Raw genomic sequence first — 13,722 nt, 5'->3', positions numbered from 1 at the left:
AACCTTCATCCGCTGCACTACACCTTCATTCGGCTATTTTCACTCAGTATGGAGATGCGGATCATTAGACAAGACCCCGGACATCGTGATAGTCGACCCCTTCTACATGCGTGCCAAGATCTTGGGCATCGCTGGGGACCGGCAAGTCGCGAGTTCATACCTCGAAGGCGTCATTCTGGCGAACCCAGATAAGGATAACTTCCTCGTGCCTTACTTTCCCGAGTAAGTCATCCCCTCACCGCCCCGTAACATATGATTTCTTAGATTTTGATCGTTCTTTTTTTTTCTAACATTCCGTGTTTTGTGCAGTGACACACATTGCACACTCATCCTCTTAAGCCCGAACTATTCCATGATCACGTATTTTGACTCGGACCGTTAGTCGAAGAAAGACTACACAAATATCAAGATGATGTTCTCCCCGGCTACGCCAAATCTGGAGGCACCTTCAGGAGGCCAATTTTTAGGTACGGCAAGCACGTGTTCACCCACGTAACGACGTTCCCCTGCGTCAAACAGCCGCCTGGCGGTTAGAAGGATGCCTACTACGCCCTCCATCACATGCGGGCGATCGTACGGGACCATAATCACTTTCTGCTACCAAATAGTCTCAAAGATTGGGCCGCACGCTTGTCGGCAATCCAGGACGCGGACCTTAGACAAGAATTCTTTCGCATCCAGTCGGAGTTTGCGGAAATCATCCATCAAGATGTCCTTCGTACCTCGGGGCAGTTCTACCTCAAATATCAACCATCCAACAGTGAAATAGAAACAATGCTACAAATGCAGGCTGACAACGACCGCACATTCATGACCATCATGAAAGACGGCGGCTTCATCCAGGCTCCGGTCCCTGAGTCGAGTCGAAAGTAGTGATGCTATGTAGTTCTGAAATATCGATTAGCTCATGTTGTAATTAAACTTTAATGAACTTGTATGTCTCTTTGGTTTGGACAGTCGTTCAACTTATATGTAGTCGATGCTATTTATTAGTAGGACCATGAATCGTGCTATTAATGTGTTGCTTTTCTCTTCCGATCCTTTTGTTGCATACTTATATATTTCTTATCTATTGTCTGTGAATTGCTACTAACGTTTTGTTTGTCTAGGGCATAGAGATGCCGTCGTATGTCGTGTACAAGGGTAAGGTTCCCGGAGTCTACGACGACTGGGAGGAGTGTCGGAGACAGGTTCACCGTTTCAGTGGTAACAGTTACAAAGGATACACCACTAGGGCAGAGGTGGAAGCTAGATACGTGCGCTATCTAGCGGGAGAGAGGAGGGAGCGGAGGAGGAACCGGATGAAGACCATTTTCATCGCCATGATGCTCATCGTGACCACAGCTCTCTTCTATGTGAGGTAGTTTAGATGACCGATATCGACTTTGTAATGTGACGACAAACTTGACTAATATATATGATGAACTTTGCTAATGTCTCGAGACCTAAACTTGGCTAATGTTTGAACTTTGTTCGCTATTTCGAATTTGGAGACTAATATGATGAATTATATTGTGTGATGTTTATATTCTGTGCTGTGTAATGTGTATTTTGTAACCTATGCAAATACCAGATATTTTGTAACCTGTGCAAATATCAGAAAAGCAAAAAAAAATTCCTAATATTCATAGTAGTGGCGCACCATATTGAGCACTAGTGGCGCACCAGGGCTAAATACCAGTGGCGCATTATGGGGCATAGTAATGGCGCACTTGGGGGCATATGTGAAGGTAAATATGGCCCCCTAGGAGGCATAGTAATGGCGCACCGTTGGACATAGTAATGGCGCACTGCCAGGTGCGCCACTATTGTCTGGTATACTAATGGCGCACCAGGGGTGCGCCGTTAGTACTTGTTACTAGTGGCGTGATGATAGTGGCGCACCTATAGTGCGCCATTAATGGCCAAAATAGGTGCGCCACTAACAAGCCTTTTTCTAGTAGTGCAGGAGACGGGGGACACGATGTTTACCCAGGTTCGGGCCCTCTCTATGGAGGTAATACCCTACTTCCTGCTTGATTGATCGTGATGAATATGAGTGTTACAAGAGTTGACCTACCCCGAGATCGTAATGGCTAAACCCTAGAAGTCTAGCCTGTATGACTATCACTACAGGAATCAGCTATTTTGCCGTCTGCCATGGCGGACGGCAAAGGCATGAACGGCGGACGGCAAAGGCCTTTGCCGTCAGCCGCGGACGGCAAAAGGCTCCGGCAAAGTAGGCTACGGTAAAGGCCTTCTTTGCCGTCTGCTTTTTGCAGCGGACGGCAAAGAGGCCTTTGCCGTCAGTGGCGGACGGCAAAGAAAATGGATGGCAAATAGTGGGTGTTAGCCACGGTAGGTGCTAACGGAGGCTTTGCCGTCCGCCAAACGAATGTTTTGCCGTCTGCCGACTAATAACAGACGGCAAAAATGTCCATCTACACGTTTATTACAATCAGAGACATTAAAGGATTTTGTTTATTAAAATATAGTGAAACAGCAGCCCAAGTGCACCACAGTATCCATCTACGCTTTGTTCCAACAATCGACGACGAATGAACAAATTTCACAATACCAAATTAGTCTATTTACACAGAATAGATTTGCATCTGCTCCATCTACACAAAATTACTCTATTTACATGAACACCACATTATCCATCTACAAAAAGTCAGCACAAAAACCACAGTATCCACCGCCACCATGGACGCCCGAGGACCTACCGCTGCTCCTTGAGGCAGAATATGGTGCAGAGGTCACCCGGGCGAAATGGGGCATCTGAACTCATCCCGGATGATGGGGGACTTGACAGAGGGAGACCTGCCAACGCCGGGAGCCTCGGCCGAGGGGGCCTGGGCGATGACGCAATCCTTGAGCTTCTTGAGCAGGGAGGACATCTCGTCGACGCAGCCGTCGGGCTCACCGCCGCTGGAGATGACCATCTCGTGCAGCGCCCCCGACTCGCGGTTCATGTCGGCCATGGTCTCGAGCTGCAGCTTCTCGGAGACCCTCATGAGGAGGGCGGGCACGGTGGGCTTGTCGTCGCTGAGCGCCCAGGCCAGGTCCCTCGCGAGCTGCGCGTCCGCCGGCTTCGCCCTCGTCGCCGCCCTCTTGAACTGCGAGTGCACCAGCGCCACCTACAAAAATGGGGATCAACGGCCGAATTGGGCAGTCAGAATAGAGTTGAATTGAGGTGCGAAATCTGATGGATGGAAGTAGGAAATTGGATTGGTGTGGCACCTGCTCCTGCACCTCCTCGGGCATGTCGAAGTCGTTGTAGGGAAGATCGTCCAGCGCGGCCTGGATCCGCTCGTTGACGGCGGCGAATTCGCGGAGGAGGCTGTCCCGGCCTCGCATGGCCTGCGGTCGTGGGCGGGGGAAAAAAATCAATCTTTAGGGTCTACCGGCGGCGGCGGTGGTGGTAGAGGGAGGGAGGGGGATAGGGGCATACCTGATAGATCTTGCTGCCGTGGTGGACGGAGTGGAGGAGGTCGCGGGCGGCGCGGAGGGCGTCGGCGAGCGGGGGCGAGGCGGAGGCGGAGGGGTCGTCGAGGAGCGGGGCGAGGAGGCGGACGCGGCGGGAGAGGTCGCCGCAGAGGCGGGGCAGAGGGCCGCGCGGCTCCGGCAGTGCGGCGATCTCGGCGGCGGCCGTCGCGGCGGCCATGGCGGGGGCAAGGTTTGGGGGGAGAGGAGAGGAGAGGCCTGGGGGGGACGGGGCCGAGGCCTGCGGGGACTGCCGGCGAGGTGGTGGCGAGCGCTTGCGGGGGAAGTGGATCGAGAGCAGGGAGAGAGATGAGAGAGATGTGGTGGGGTGGGGTGAGGTGGGGATAAGGGACAGAGGGAGAGAGAGAGACGTGGTGGGGTGAGGTGGGACGTGGTGGGTGCGTGCGTGGGTGTGCGTCGTGGGTGCGTGCGTGGGTGTGCGTCCGATGGGGTGTGGGTGGGGATGCCATGTCATCGATCCGCATGATCGATCCAGGTGTTGTGCTTCTTCTTTGCCGTCCGCCCCGGCTTTGCCGTCTGCTATTTGTTCTTTGCCGTCCGCCCCGGCTTTGCCGTCTGCTATTTGTTCTTTGCCGTCCGCTAGCAGACGGCAAAGGTTGGACATTGCCGTCCGCTAGCAGACGGCAAAAAAGTTAACCTCTTTGCCGTCTGCTGGCAGACGGCAAAGAAGTTGACCTAGCCACGCCGTGCCCCATGGGGCCCACTAGGCTCTTTGCCGTCTGCCTTTTCCCTCTTTGTCGTCAGCCAGCAGACGGCAAAGAGCCAGCTGATGGCAAACAGTCTCTTTGCCATCTGCCAGCTCTTTGCCGTCCGCTATCCCAAGGCAGACGGCAAAGAGCCTCTTTGCCATCAGCTAGCAGACGGCAAAGAGCTGGCAGATGGCAAAGCAGCAGATTCCAGTGGTGTATGGTAATGTGTATCTGTCTATCCGGACTACGCTCTCCGGTTTATATAGACACCGGAGAGATCTAGGGTTACATGGAGTCGGTTACATCAGAGCGAATCTACATAGTCGGTTGCCAAGCTTGCCTTCCACGCCAAGTAGAGTCCCATCCGAACACGGGTACAATCTTCGGTCTTCATGTCTTCACAGCCCATTAGTCCGGCCCACGGATAACAGGCCAGACGCCCGAGGACCCCTTAGTCCAGGACTCCCTCAACCACATGGATAGTTGTGCTGGTTGTGTTTTCAGGGAAAGAACAGCTGATGAAGCTGAAATTCTATTGAATAATATGTTGACAAATGAAAATAATTGGACACTTCCTGAACCAACTCCGAAGAAAAGGGGTGTTCTATTTCCTAGTCCTGAAGATATGCAAGAGGCAAAGAAATCTATGAAAGAAAAAGGTATAAAAGCTGAAGATGTTAAGAATTTACCTCCTGTTGAAGAAATACATGGTCTTAATTTACCGCCTGTTGAAGAAACACATGGTCTTGATAACCCGACACAGGTAGTAAAGGTAAATTCTCTTTATAGATTTGATGAAGGTGATATTCCTCGTTATAAGTTTGCTAGCCAATGCTTAGATGAGTTTGATAATTTTATTGTCAAACAAGAAAACTTCAATGCTTATGTTGGTAGAGAATTAAAACGTAATGCTTATATGATTGAACACTTGAGTGATTATATGTCTAGAGCTAAAGGTGAACTTAAACTTATTAGTAAACATGCTTCTATGGTTACCACTCAAGTAGAACAAGTACTTAAAGCTCATAATGATTTGCTCAATGAATTGAATAGTAAGAATAATGATTTTTCTGTTAGAGTGGCTACTAGAACTGGTAAAATGACTCAGGAACCTTTGTATCCTGAAGGCCATCCTAAGAGAATTGAGCAGGATTCTCAGAGAAATAATATTGATGCAGCTAGTCCTTCTAGGAGGAAGAAAAAGAAAAATGACATGACTTTGCATGCTTCCAGTGAACCTGTTGTTGACACACCTGAGAATCCCAATGATATTTCTATTTCTGATGCTAAAACACAATCTGGTGATGAACATGAACCTAGTGATAATGTTAATGATAATGTTCATGTTGATGTTCAACCTAGCAATGATAATGATGTAGAAACTGAACCTGTTATTGATCTTGATAACCCACAATCAAAGAATCAACGTTATGATAAGAGAGACTTTGTTGCTAGGAAGCACGGTAAGGAAAGAGAACCATATGTTTAGAAACCCATGCCTTTTCCTCCCAAACCATCCAAGAAAAAGAATGATGAGGATTTTGAGCGCTTTGCTGAAATGATTAGACCTATCTTCTTGCGTATGCGTTTAACTGATATGCTCAAAATGAATCCTTATGCTAAGTATATGAAAGAAATTGTTACTAATAAAAGAAAGATACTGGAAGCTGAAATTTCCACCATGCTTGCTAATTATACTTTTAAGGGTGGAATACCAAGGAAGTTAGGAGATCCAGGAGTACCCACTATACCATGCTCCATTAAAAGGAATTATGTTAGAACTGCTTTATGTGATCTTGGAGCTGGTGTTAGTATTATGCCTCTCTCTTTATATCATAGACTTGATTTGAATAAGTTGACACCTACTGAAATATCTCTGTAAATGGCTGATAAATCAACTGCTATACCTGTCGGCATTTGTGAGGATGTGCCTGTTGTGGTTGCAAATGTTACTATTTTAACGGACTTTGTTATTCTTGATATTCCCGAGGATGATAGTATGTCTATTATTCTTGGAAGACCCTTTTTGAATACTGCAGGGGCTGTTATTAATTGCAACAAAGGCAATGCCACTTTTCATGTTAATGGTAATGAGCATACTGTACACTTTCCGAGGAAACAACCTCAAGTCCACAGTATCAATTCTATTGGAAAAATTCCATCGATTATTTTTGTAGGTTTTGAATTTCCTCTACCTACTGTCAAGAAGAAATATGATATTCTTATTATTGGGGACGTGCATATCCCCGTTGAGGTAACATAGTGTTATTCGAAATTTCTCCGGTTTCATGCAATTCGGAATGAGTTTGTTAACAAGACCTGATCAACCTTGTTAGTGGATTCCTTTTGATGAGCATGAGATGGATGAAGTTAGAAAGCACAACCTTCTGTACCCTCCTTTTACTTTCTGTTATTTAGAATGAATAAAGCAAAAATAGTATTTTCTATCACTTTTCTGATTTATCCATGCAATAAAAAAATACCCCGAAAATAAAAGTTCTCCAAATGCCCCGAAATTGAAATATGATTTTTTCTGGAATATTTGGGAATATCTGGCACTAAGAACACAACAGGGGGAGCTGGCACCTGGCCACGAGGGTCCAGGGCGCGCCCACCCCCCTGGGCGCGCCCCCTGCCTCGTGGGCCCATGGTGGCTCCCCTCCACTTATTCCAGCACCCACACACTCCTTCTTCCTCCCAAAAAAATCAGCAACCAGCTCAAGCACGAGTTCAAGCTCATTTAGCTGCGATTTTCGATCTCCTTGCTCAAAGCTCCACTCACAAAACTGCTTTGGGGGATTGTTCTTCGGTATGTGACTCCTCCAATGGTCCATTTAGTTTTTGTTCTTGTGCTTTATTCATTGCAAATTTTTGCTGCCTAGGTCACCATGTTCTTGAGCTTGCATGTCAAATTTATATTGTTCCAAGTAGTTCTAATGCATGATATAGTCTCTAGGCACTTGTGGGAGTAGTTGCTATCAATTTTGTGGAGTTTGGTTCACTTTTATTTTGAGTTACTAAAAATTTCAGAAATTTTCAGAAAATGATGAAGAGATTTTTGAGGGGTTCTTCGAGCCGAAGCTCGAAGGATAAGCAAAGTGAAGAAGAAGAGAGGCCCAAATATAATCTCCCTCGCACCGCGGAAGTTCGGTCGTGTGAATGGCCTTGTGATGATTTCTTGAGAGCAGCCGGGATTTATGATGATTTTTATGAGTTGGCTGAGAATGCAGGCCTCACCGACTTCCTCCACGACCAACGCGAACAGTATCTCCTACTCACTAATATTTTTGTGCAAAATTTTCATTTCCATTCTAGGAGGTCTCCACCTTCGGTGGACTTCTATTTATATGAAGAGTATAAGGAGATGCCCCTCTCTGAATTTTGTGAGGTTTGTAAGTTGCCTTTTCCAGGTAGCGTAGAGGAACCACATCATGACGATGTGGAGGGGTTTATTGATACAATTGCTATAGGGGAAACTAGGAAAGTTTCTGATGCAAGAATCACTAGCATACATTTTCCTGTTTTACGTTACTTTGCAATATTTGCTAGTAGATGCTTAATTGGTCGTGGAAACTGTGGCAACCTAAGTGCCCCTGACATTGTTATTTTGTGCCATGCCTTGTTTTGTGATGACACATTTAGTATGGGCGCTATTGTTGCAAAGCGGTTAAATCTTAACCGTACTAAGGGCCCCATCTTGGGAGGCATCTTCGCCTCGCGCCTTGCTGCACATTTTAACATACCTATTAGACATTATGAGAAAGAAGAAAAGTTGTTGCCTACTGTTTTTCTAGATTATAAGAGTATGGTAGCACATGATTTGATTGTTAAGAACAGGAAAAGGGAGCTTAATTATAGACTGATATTTGATAAAAATCACCCTGAGACTATTACTTTGCCTGCTCCTTCCTTGTTTGACTTATCTGCAGGCAAGTACCTTGTTCCGCTGGAGGCCATTCACACCTACCGGAACTCCACATCAGCTACAGAGCCAGATCTGGAACCACAATTTGTTCCCCCACGCCAGTCTTTTTACCAGTGGGATCCGGAGGAGGTTGCCAACCAGTGGCAACCCGAGGCTTCATCTCAATACGACCCTAGTTACAACTTCGGATATCCGCCAGGCCAGCCGTGAAAATAGACCAACTTAGGCCAAAAGCCTAAGCTAGGGGGAGTACGTATTTCTCACCGACATTACATTTATATTCACACACTCATTGCTAGTTGTCGGTGCTCATACTCTTTCATTGTACTATCCATGCTAGTTTATTTCCTTTTTCTTGCTTTTTTCTTGTGTGTTTGAAAAACTTTAAGAAAAACCAAAAAAATTAGCAGTAGCTTTTAGCTAGTTTACTTTCTTGCCTGTAGTAGTAATAACTAAAAGAAAACCCAAAAATATTTCCTGTTCTTCTTTTGTTTGTTGGGAGCTTTCCCGTGTAAATAGTTTTACTTCTTTTCTTTTCTTTGGGGGTCGATAGGAGAAGACCATGATGAAATTATTGAAGTGGCTCTTATATGCATTATTGTTGATTTAACCAAGAGCCCATATTACCTTGTCTTCTCCTTTTTATTGAATGCCTAAAGATTCCAGCTTAGTCCAATGCACGTGCACTATTATTATTATACACATCATTCGGTCGTGCAAGTGAAAGGCAATAATGACGACATGCGATGGACTGATTGAGATAAGAGAAGCTGGTATGAACTCGACCTATCTTGTTTTTGCAAATATGATTAGTTCATCATTCCTGATTCAGCCTATTATGAATGAACATGTCTGCAATGACAATTAGAGATTATAGTTGCTTATGCCATGCTTAATTAGCCAGGAGTTTATAATGGTTTACCTTGCGTGCCAACATGCTATTAAAATGGTTGTGATGTGGTATGATAGGGTGGTATCCTCCTTTGAATGATTCGAGTGACTTGACTTGGCACATGTTCACACATGTAGTTGAAACAAATCAACATAGCCTTCACGATATTTATGTTCATGGTGGATTATATCCTACTCATGCTTGCACTCAATGTTTATTAATTTTAATGCATGTTCATGACTGTTGTGGCTCTCTAGTTGGTCGCTTCCCAGTCTTTTGCTAGCCTTCACTTGTACCAAGCGCGAATACTGCTTGTGCATCCAATCCCTTAAACCCCAAAGTTATTCCATATGAGTCTAATATACCTTCCTATATGCGGTATCTACCTGCCGTTCCAAGTAAATTTGTATGTGCCAAACTCTAAACCTTCAAATGAAATTCTGTTTTGTATGCTCGAATAGCTCATGTATCAACTAGGGCTGTCTGTATCTTCCATGCTAGGCAGGTTATTCACAAGAGGAGTGGACTCCGCTCCTCACTCACGAGAAAATGGCTGGTCACCGGGATGCCCAGTCCCATGATTTATGCAAATCAAATCAAAATAATCACAAACAAAACTCCCCCGGGACTCTTGTTAGTTGGAGGCACTCGTTGTTTCGAGCAAGCCATGGATTGATGCTTGTTGGTGGAGGGGGAGTATAAACTTTACCATTCTGTTTGGGAACCACCTATAATGTGTGTAGCATGGAAGATATCGCCATCTCTCGGTTGTTATGTTGACAATGAAAGTATGCTGCTCAAAATATTATTTATCTCTGCTTTAAAATCGACTATGGCACCTCTACAAATCCCTGCTTCCCTCTGCGAAGGGTATATATATTTACTTTTATGTTGAGTCATCACCCTCTTATTACAAAGCACCAGCTGGAGAGCACTGCTGTCATTTGCATCCATTACTGTTAATTTATATTGGGTATGACTATGACTGGATCTCTTTTACCATGAATTACAATGTTTAGTTAGTCCTTGATCTTTAAAGGTGATCTGCATTTATGTTTTGCGGTCTCAGAAAGGGCTAGCGAGATACCATCTTGTTATATCATATTATGATTGTTTTGAGAAAGTGTTGTCATCCGAGATTTATTATTATTGCTCGCTAGTTGATTATGCCATTGACATGAGTAAACATGAGACCTAAGTGTTATTGTGAATATGGTTAGTTCATAATCTTTGCTGAAAACTTGAATGCTGGCTTTACATATTTACAACAACAAGAGCAAACAAAGTTTGTAAAAGTTTTTCTTTATCACTTTCAGTTTATCAACTGAATTGCTTGAGGACAAGCAAAGGTTTAAGCTTGGGGAGTTGATACGTCTCTGTCGTATCTACTTTTCCAAACACTTTTGCCCTTGTTTTGGACTCTAACTTGCATGATTTGAATGGAACTAACCCGGACTGACGCTGTTTTCAGTAGAATTGCCATGGTGTTATCTTTGTGCAGAAACAAAAGTTCTCGGAATGACCTGAAACTTCACGGAGATTATTTTTGGAAATAATAAAAAATATTGGCGAAAGAATCAAGGCCAGGGGGCCCACACCCTGTCCACGAGGGTGGGAGGCGTGCCTGCCCCCCCAGGGCGCGCCCCCTGCCTCGTGGGCCCCCTGGAGCTCCACTGACCTCAACTCCAACTCTATATATTCACGTTCGGGGAGAAAAAAAATCAGAGAGAAGGATTCATCGCGTTTTACGATACGGAGCCGCCGCCAAGCCCTAAACTCTCTTGGGAGGGCTGATCTGGAGTCCGATCGGGGATCCAGAGAGGGGAATCCGTCGCCATCGTCATCATCAACCATCCTCCATCACCAATTTCATGATGCTCACCGCCGTGCATGAGTAATTCCATCGTAGGCCTGCTGGACGGTGATGGGTTGGATGAGATTTATCATGTAATCCAGTTAGTTTGGTTAGGGGTTGATCCCTAGTATCCACTATGTTCTGAGATTGATGTTGCTATGACTTTGCTATGCTTAATGCTTGTCACTAGGGCCCGAGTGCCATGATTTCAGATCTGAACCTATTATGTTTTCATGAATATATCTGAGTTCTTGATCCTATCTTGCGAGTCTATAGTCACCTACTATGTGTTATGATCCGGCAACCCCGAAGTGACAATGATTGGACCACTCCCGGTGATGATCGTAGTTTGAGGAGTTCATGTATTCATTATGTGTTAATGCTTTGGTCCGGTACTCTATTAAAAGGAGGCCTTGATATCCCTTAGTTTCCAATAGGACACCACTGCCACGGGAGGGTAGGACAAAAGATGTCATGCAAGTTCTTTTCCATAAGCACATATGACTATATTCGGAATACATGCCTACATTACATTGATGAATTGGAGCTAGTTCTGTGTCACCCTATGTTATAAAAGTTGCATGAATAATCGCATCCGGCATAATTCTCCATCACCGATCCAATGCCTACGAGCTTTTCACATATTGTTCTTCGCTTATTTACTTTTCCGTTGCTACTGTTACAATCACCACAATACTATCACTATTGCTTTCGCCACCGTTATCGTTACTTCCATATTACTTTGCTACTAAATACTTTGCTGCAGATACTAAGTTATCCAGGTGTGGTTGAATTGACAACTCAACTGCTAATACTTGAGAATATTCTTTGGCTCCCCTTGTGTCGAATCAATAAATTTGGGTTGAATACTCTACCCTTGAAAACTGTTCGATCCCCTATACTTGTGGGTTATCAGTGTCTCGATGCCAAAGGGGGAGAGAGCTTAGGGATTTGTCATGTCGAGTTGCGAGTGTGTGTTTGTGTGGCGTATTTGCCTTGCCTGTCTTTCTCGCAAACTCTTTTCTCGTGTTTGGCGCTTGTTTGGTTTATGTTTGTGAGAACCGGTACCCTTTCATATGGTGTGAGACATATGCTCCCTTACCCTTGTATTATCTAGTTTGTCAAGTACCTTATGCTTCCTAGCTCTATTTGTTCCATTACCTGTTGCTAATGTCGTCGGACTATAAAACTTAGGGGGAGTTTTGATCCCAATGTATGTGCTTTGCTTTACTTTGTCTCCTCTTCTTAGGTGCACACATTCAGGGGGAGCTCCGTCTATATTTTGTAGTTCTGGGGTTCATCTACTTTCTTGTCTTATCTTTTGTGCAAATCCCGTGTTGTCTTCAATCCACCAAAAAGGGGGAGATTGTTAAGGCATGTTTTTCTCTAAGTAGTTTTGGTGATTGATGAACACATATTTGCGGACTAATCATGTGCGCTGAGTATTTCAGAGATTCATCCTTTGGCACGAGACGATTCCCTCCCCTCGGTGTTTGAAGCAAAGATGGTGTAGCCCTTTCGATTCAATTTTGGTGGACTTGTGTCGTAGGAGTCACCGTAGTATCAAGAGGGGGTCCGCATTGGTTAGGCTAGGGTGGAATCAACACGTACACATCCCCTTTGCACCCTCTGAGCTTTTTCTGCTTCGTTGAAGGCTCCCTTGCTGCCTTCTCCCTGAGATCTAGTCCCAGCGGTAGTATCGCGAACCACAGCGGTAGTACCGCTCGAGAGCTACAAGCGGCAGTACCGCTCCACAACGGTAGTACCGCTTGGAGCTCTCAGCCGTAGTACCGTTTCGGCTTCGTGCTCCTATCGCCTCGATTCGAGGGTCCTCCTCTCGTGTCGGGTTTTGCGGCACTAGCTGCGGCAGTAGAGGTGGTAGTACCGCTCTTAGGCGGTAGTACCGCCCTTATCACCGCGGTAGTACCGCCCTGGGTCCAGGACCTGCTCTGCTTCTCGCTCTCTTCTCACTGCGCGGCAGTACCGCGAGGTGGAACGGTAGTACCGCTGGCCACAGCGGCAGTATCCCCCCCAGCGGTAGTACCGCCCTGTGCGGGGCTGAGCAGGGGTAACGGTTGGATTGTCTCCCCCCTTATAAAAGGAGGTCTTCTTCTCCAAGTTGACTCACCTCTTTTCCCCCAAAAGCTCCATTGTTGCTCCAAAGCTCATTTTCGCCCGATCTCTCTCCCTAGCCAATCAAACTTGTTGATTTTCTAGGGATTGGTTGAGAAGGCCCAGATCTACACTTCCACCAAGAGAAATTTGATTCCCCCCACTCATCCCTTGCGGATCTTGTTACTCTTGGGTGTTTGAGCTCCCTAGATGGTTGAGGTCACCTCAGAGCCATATTCCATTGTGGTGAAGCTCCGTGGTTTCGTTGGGAGCCTCCAATTCGGTTGTGGAGAGAGCCTCAACCTTGTTTGTAAAGGTCCGGTCGCCGCCTCCAAGGGCACCAATAGTGGAATCACGGCATCTCGCATTGTGTGAGGGCGTGAGGAGAATACGGTGGCCCTAGTGGCTTCTTGGGGAGCATTGTGCCTCCACACTGCTCCAACGAAGATGTACTTCCCCTCAAAAGGAAGGAACTTCGGTAACGCATCCTCGTCTTCACCGGCTCCACTCTTGGTTATCTCGTGCCTTTACTTGTGCAAGCTTATTTGTGTTGTATCCCTTGGTTGCTTGTGTACTTATTATTGTTGCATCATATAGGTTGCTCGCATATCTAGACAACCTACTTTGATGCAAAGTTTAAATTGGTAAAGAAAAGCTAAAAATTTTAGTTGCCTATTCACCCCCCTCCAGTCAACTATATCGATCCTTTCACCGCCCCACCACCGTGACCCCATCAGGCGCGCGTGAAGTGAAGGTCAACCAG

At 45.8% G+C, this 13,722-nt stretch overlaps 1 protein-coding gene across 1 annotated transcript; it reads right to left on the bottom strand.

The window, feature by feature from the left end:
- Positions 1-2,738: 2,738 nt before the first annotated feature.
- Positions 2,739-3,646, bottom strand: LOC109735053 (U-box domain-containing protein 12-like). The gene is made up of 3 exons (XM_020294250.1): positions 3,434-3,646; positions 3,223-3,342; positions 2,739-3,119 (listed from the first exon to the last, which is right to left on the bottom strand). Exons 1-3 carry the CDS (start codon positions 3,644-3,646, stop codon positions 2,739-2,741), a joined length of 714 nt encoding a protein of 237 aa, XP_020149839.1.
- Positions 3,647-13,722: the final 10,076 nt, after the last annotated feature.

This window comes from Aegilops tauschii, chromosome 6, assembly GCF_002575655.3.
Source record: "Aegilops tauschii subsp. strangulata cultivar AL8/78 chromosome 6, Aet v6.0, whole genome shotgun sequence".
Classification (NCBI taxonomy): Eukaryota; Viridiplantae; Streptophyta; class Magnoliopsida; order Poales; family Poaceae; genus Aegilops; species Aegilops tauschii.
This window is presented reverse-complemented; position numbering and strand designations above follow the sequence as displayed.

Bases quoted from the DNA above. Each gene is read 5' to 3' on its own strand.
- LOC109735053 (XM_020294250.1), bottom strand. From the start codon at position 3,646: ATGGCCGCCGCGACGGCCGCCGCCGAGATCGCCGCACTGCCGGAGCCG. The intron at 3,343-3,433 runs GTATGCCCCTAT...CCACGACCGCAG, and splicing joins ACGGCAGCAAGATCTATCAG to GCCATGCGAGGCCGGGACAG. The intron at 3,120-3,222 runs GTGCCACACCAA...CCATTTTTGTAG, and splicing joins CCGAGGAGGTGCAGGAGCAG to GTGGCGCTGGTGCACTCGCA.